At 38.6% G+C, this 6,101-nt stretch overlaps 1 protein-coding gene across 1 annotated transcript; it reads left to right on the top strand.

Moving 5' to 3' along the window:
* The first annotated feature begins 784 nt into the window (after positions 1–784).
* On the top strand, positions 785–5,542 carry LOC6048310 (cuticle protein 16.5). The gene is made up of 2 exons (XM_038263731.1): positions 785–998; positions 4,522–5,542. The coding sequence occupies exons 1-2, from the start codon at positions 987–989 to the stop codon at positions 4,999–5,001; spliced, it is 492 nt and encodes a 163-aa protein (XP_038119659.1). The 5' UTR covers positions 785–986; the 3' UTR covers positions 5,002–5,542.
* Positions 5,543–6,101: the final 559 nt, after the last annotated feature.

Here is a 6,101-nt window from a genome sequence, read left to right as displayed (position 1 = left end):
AGTTTTATACCCAGCAGGAATTACTGTCAATCGTCCGAGTGGAATGTAAATAAATTGCACCGGTACAAGTGCAGCAATGTCCAAGTTTTGCAAAGTGGCGTAATCGACCACTACCGTAACACCTCAATGATCTGACAGTGTACTGCTGTCGTCAGCTTCTGTCACTTTTTTTTATTAAACTTTTTACATGAGTTTCATGTGCATTTGCGTCACTTCAAAATGTTACATCGACTTTGGACCACTGCAATTGACTCCATTCGTTCAGCACTTTTCTTCTTTTTCGATTGTAACAAAAAAAAACCAAGGAAAAACTGCAAACTAAGCTCATGTCAGGGCTGTGGATTTCACCATAGAGCAGCTCTCGAGAACTGTTCTAGGGATGCTTGATACCGTTTCGTCCCTCCAAGAATTCACCCTTAGATGTGAACCGCTCTCGAATGCCCAACATTCTTCGTGTCAGCCCACGTGGTAATCCCTAGTGACCGCAAGCTCAACCACCGATCCGCGTCGAATTCATTGACTCAAAGATTTATTGCCTGCGTGCGTGCTTCTTTTGGAGTCCGCCACTCATGATTGCTCTAGGTTGATCCGATCGCAGTCGGCCTCGACCGGTCGTCACTGAAGAAGAAAATTTCGCACAAATTCTCCCCATTAGGTCATCGAGGTAGGCTGCATTCATGGCGCGCTGGCCGTCGACGACTTCCATCCAACTTGACATGCTTACTTGGATGGCTGTCGGTTGCGTGCGGTTCTAGCGGTCCCCAACATTTGGGGAGGCCGGCCAACGAGGTTCCGATGGGGCCGCCGCTGCGCTGTAAAGGGACAAACGGATCTGGGTTTCGGAAAATGAAAAAACTAAACACGAAGCAGCTATAAAATGGCTTCGACTGGCCGCAAACAGTGGCAGTAGTGGTTTGTAGTGCAATTTATCAACTTAGGCTTAAGCTGTTCTCAACCTAGATCTCAACTAAACCGTTTCTCTCAAAATGAAATTTCTGGTGAGTGTTGCAGTCGTTGTGTAAAGTGATGAAGTTCAAGATATGGTGATGGGCTCTTAGTGAAACAACTTATACCTAAAAAACAGAATTGAGGCTTTATTTCTGAAATCAGGCGATTTCATGATTTTCGTTTTTTTTTTTAATTTGGCATTTTGAAAATGAAGAGAAAATTATGATATTCGACTCTGACCAAACTCGAGGGAGGGAAGGGGGTAAAAATAAAAAAAATAAACTGTTCATTATTCAATGAATTCACGAAAAAGAAATTTTCGCAAAAAAAAATTCAAAATATTTTTAATTGAACCCAAACATGCTACATATGACTTTCAACCCAGGAAAATGCATTTCAAATCGTTTTAAGTAATTATCCATTCAAATTTTTAAAACTTTTGATGAAAAACATTACCCCCTGACTTTTTGGGCATGTTGGGAATGTTAAATTTTTTTTGAAGATTTATTTTAAGAATCAAATGTTAAGTGATACAAAATTTCAAATGTTATTATGCAACATCAAAATCAATATCAATATTTTCTACCACTAACATTCTACACTAAACATCCTCTGTAATTACTCTATGCTTTAAGTAAACTGTACTTCATAAGCCGACTCGATCTAAACTTGGTCTCAGTACCGGAAAGGATCTTTAATTACAAAGTCAATCATTTTCAAATAAAATTCAATATTGAGAAAAAATCAGAGGGGTCAAAAACCTTAGGCTGAAATTTTCTAATCTAATCTAATCTAATCAGACCCTAGCGCAGCCAATCTTTCGAAGGGATCCTGGAAAGTGCCTTAGGTTAGATGACGCCTAGCACTCTTCTTGTCATTTATTAACATTTGTAGTGCGCCATTGCATTGAAATGCATTGAAACATCACAAGCGTTAAAGCGGCCAGGCCTACTACGTAAAGCCGTATCGCAGAGATGACTCGTAATTGGGTTGAGTTTGAGCACTGAGTGTTCGAACAACAACACAATTCTGAATCGACAGGGGAGGAAGAAGCGTGGGGACACACCACCATACGCTCCGAGATTTGGTTGTATTCGTTGGGAGCACCATGCTAAGAATGTTTGGTACTCCGGGACCCTCTGGGATGGGACATTGTATTTCCACAAATGCCCTGGACACTATTTGCCGTGGTTATAGCGCCACAACTCGCTCTCTGTAACAGTATTCCTAATTCCAGTCCAAGCTCACCAAGTCGTCATGGCCTAGTGGTTAGCATTTTTGCTTACCAATCCAAAGGACGGGGGATCGAACCCCGCCTCGAGCGACTTTGATTTTTCGTTCATATTCATCATTTAAAATTTATGTGTTCTTAACTTTCTCGTTGGGAGCAGATGGGCATCGAACCCAGAACCATTCGCTTACAAAGCGAACACCGTAACCAGTCAGCCACGGCCGCTCCCAAAAAAAAAAACCTTAGGCTGAAATTTTCTACAAATTAAAAAAAAAACTAAGATTAGCCGTGTCATAAAAAATGTGTTATTTAACATCAGAAAATGATAATCTTTACAACAGTTACAGATTAATTTCACATTTTTAAACATTAATTTAGTTAAAATTACTCAAAAATAGGAAACATTCTGCAAATCATTTTTTCCTCCAAAATTCAATTTGATTTTACTGTGAAGTATCTCCCGAATGTTTTAGAATTTTATAATGATGTTAGTCATTTTAAAATAGCGTTTTATTGAATTTTTGATCTTTTAACTTGTCAACCTTGGTTTTGTATATTCCTTTCAAAATCAAAATTAAAGTCATTCAAAGCATTTTTTCGTGGATATCGGAATTAATTTTTTGACATTTTAAATCGGAAATCATAATTAAAATTTTGTAAAATTATGATGTTTGGTATGCATTGATGAGGTTTTTTCTTCAGAACCTGGATTTCTCAAAAACCAACTATTGAGCAGTTCTCTACGAAATCGGTATTTTTTATTTAATTATAATTTTTGTATTTTTTAAACTTTAAACTTTTTGGTGCCTTCGGTTTGCCCAAAGAAGCCATTTTGTGTCATTAGTTTGTTAATATAATTTTCCATACAAATTTGGCAGCTGTCCATACAAAAATCATGCATGAAAATTCATAAATCTGTATCTATTTAAGGAATTTTTTGATCGATTTGGTGTCTTGGGCAAAGTTGTAGGTATGGATAAGGACTACACTGAAAAAATGATACACGGTAAAAAAATTGATGATTTTTAATTTCACTTCTTGTCACAATTTTTTTTATTCTTTTTTATTTTCTGATATGTTTTAGGGGATATCAAACATTTCAACTTTTCAGAAATTTCCAGAACGGGTAAAAAATCATTGAGCGAGTTTTGATTTTTTGCATCATTACTGATTTTTTTAAATCTAAATATTGGAAATCGCAGTCATTCATGTATAAAATTAGTGGGATTTCCCACATTTGAAAAAAAATTAAGAGCTGAGAAAACTCTATTCAAGCTCATATTGAACTGTGCCTCAAAATAAGTGTTTTTGGTTCCCTAAAATATGCAAAAAAATCAAAAATCATAATCGAACATCAAAAATACGGATTTCGGAAACTTGACAATTAGTGCTGAAAAAATAATATTAGGGGGAGAGGGAGTAATATGCTCCCCCGGAGAAAAATGCACCCCCTGCTTTTCTCGGTATTGGGAAGAATTTTCCGCGGAAAAAATCATGGAAATTGGAAGCTTAACATTGTAAAACCATGCTGGAAAAAATAAGCACCGTAGGATAAAATCAGCTAAAGTTTTTTGCAAAACTTTAAAATGTTGTGTTTTGATCAAATTTTCATGGAACTTTCAATATGATTTTTGGACAATATGAAAAGCATTTATTGATATTGTAAGTGTTGATTTATTCAGTGTTTGTCATAATCTTCATTATTCTATAGATAGATGAGCCCAAAAACAATCAAAAATGTATTTTTAGTTGAATGTTATGCAAAAAGCGTGATCGGGGGAAAATGCACCGCTGTGATGCTCCTTTGTAAAACCAGCGGTGTCATCTAGAGGTGACTAGTGAAAACTGCTTTTACCCGGTGGATTTTGCCCCGCATGATTGTTTGAAATAAATCAAAAATGTTTTTTAGAATTTTGCTATTTAAAAAAAAATTGAGGGTTTTCAAATCTTTTTTCACAGGGGATGCATGTTACCCCCTCTCCCCCTAAAAATGGATATTTGTTGACACCAGAATCAGATTTTTTTCCCCAAGATACAATTTTCTCTTACAATATCAATACATGAAATTTGGAAACAATACAATATCTCTTATGAAATTTGGAACAAAATTGTATTGCGTTTTTTCTCTGCTTGCATTTTGTATCCCATTATTGGAAACATGAGTCGATTTTAATGATAAATATTAATGATCATAACTGTCTAAAGACATTTTTGGTCGAATTTGAAGAACATGAACAATTTGCAACAGCTTTCTCATATGCTAGGTACTTTTTGAAAATCGGACAATTTTTCGAAAAAACGGCCGTATTAAAATAATACTAAAATAACGCTTTCCCTCACAGATTGTACTAACCTGCTTGGTGGCCGCTGCCTGTGCCGCCCCTAAACCCGCCCCCATCGGAGGTTACTTCGGTGACGACCATGGCCTCTCGTACGCCGTGGCCGCCCCAGCTCCGGTGGTCAAGTATGCCGCCGCCCCCGCCCCGGTCGTTTCCTACGTCCATGCGGCCCCGGCCGTCCACGCCGTCCATGCCGCGCCGGCTCCGACCATCGTGAAGGCTGCCGTTCCGGCGGCCACCAGCTACGCCACCATCCACCAGGTGCACACGCCCGTCCACGTGGCCGCCGCCCCAGCCGTGGTCAAGTATGCCGCGCCCGCTCCGGTAGTGCAGTACGTCCAGGCCGCGCCAGCTCCGGTGGTCAAGGTGGCCGCTGCTCCGACCTACGTCCACGCTGCCCCGGCACCGGTCGTCAAGTACGGACTTGGAGGTTTTGGTGGGTACGGTGGATATCACGGATTCGAAGGATACCACGGATGGTAAATTAAGGCCACGAACGAGGACAATGGTTTGCCAAAGATCGTACTGACCCCATGCGCCCCCCCTCATAGATGATAATGATGATGACCGAGCGATTAGAAGAGAGTGCGTTCTCAGGATATGAATTTCATCCACCGACACCGACGTAACACTCAAGTAAAAAAGATGACCCTTCTTTGCATCACCCCTCCGGTAAGTCCGGTGAGCTGTCAAACGGTTTTTCGAAAAATTTATCAGCAAGGCAACACTGATTCTATTTTGTTTGTAAACACAAATCAGCTGATTCATTCATAAACTACGATTTGTTTGCAAACAATGGGTCGAGCAGTGTTGCGAAATATATTTTTATCGGCAAGGGGTGATTCCAAGGAAGTGATTGGGGTGAGTCGTGCTGGGACACATTTCACCAGATTTTTTACAAGGAGTGTTACGTCGGTGTCGGTGGTTTCACTGTCTCTGTCTGGTTATCTATGCTGGTTTTTTGTTTTGTTTTTATTACACGCTTCAATTTACTGCCGAGCACCTGCTAATGAGGACAGTTTTGCTGAAGTCATGTTATGTTAGATAAAAAATTTGAATTTTCAATACTCTGTTTCATTTTTAAAAATATCACAATTCCTCAAACATTGATGGGCGCACCGAACTTTTCAATACAAACATTTTTAGATGTTTCTTGCAAACTTCAAATAAAATTTGTTTAATCCTGATAGCTCTATGGCTACACAGTAAAAAAAATTAGAAGGTGACATTTTTTAAGTGTAATATTTCCTCTTTTTGGTTCTAATATTAGGGTAGAGTAGTCATCAATGAGACACTTTTGGCTTTCAACTTTCAATGATTTTTTTATTATTTTTTTTTCATAAGCATTTAAAAAGAACTTTTTGTTGCATTTTCTTTCTATTAAATTGAAATATGAGATCGATTCGACCTCTGCAGCCAGAGTTATTCAACTGTCTCATTGTAGAGGCAGTTGGCAGGAACAATGAGACACTCTCCGAGAATCAATAAAATTCTAGCTAAACATCATGTTTTTGTGTTGTATCATTGCGGGTGACTTGTCTAGGATATTTAAAGGCAATTTTTCCAGCTTGAAACTTCAATTG

Source organism: Culex quinquefasciatus, chromosome 3, assembly GCF_015732765.1.
Source record: "Culex quinquefasciatus strain JHB chromosome 3, VPISU_Cqui_1.0_pri_paternal, whole genome shotgun sequence".
Classification (NCBI taxonomy): domain Eukaryota; kingdom Metazoa; phylum Arthropoda; class Insecta; order Diptera; family Culicidae; genus Culex; species Culex quinquefasciatus.
Note: the sequence above shows the minus strand (reverse complement) of the source record. Positions and strands in the feature narration are given on the sequence as shown.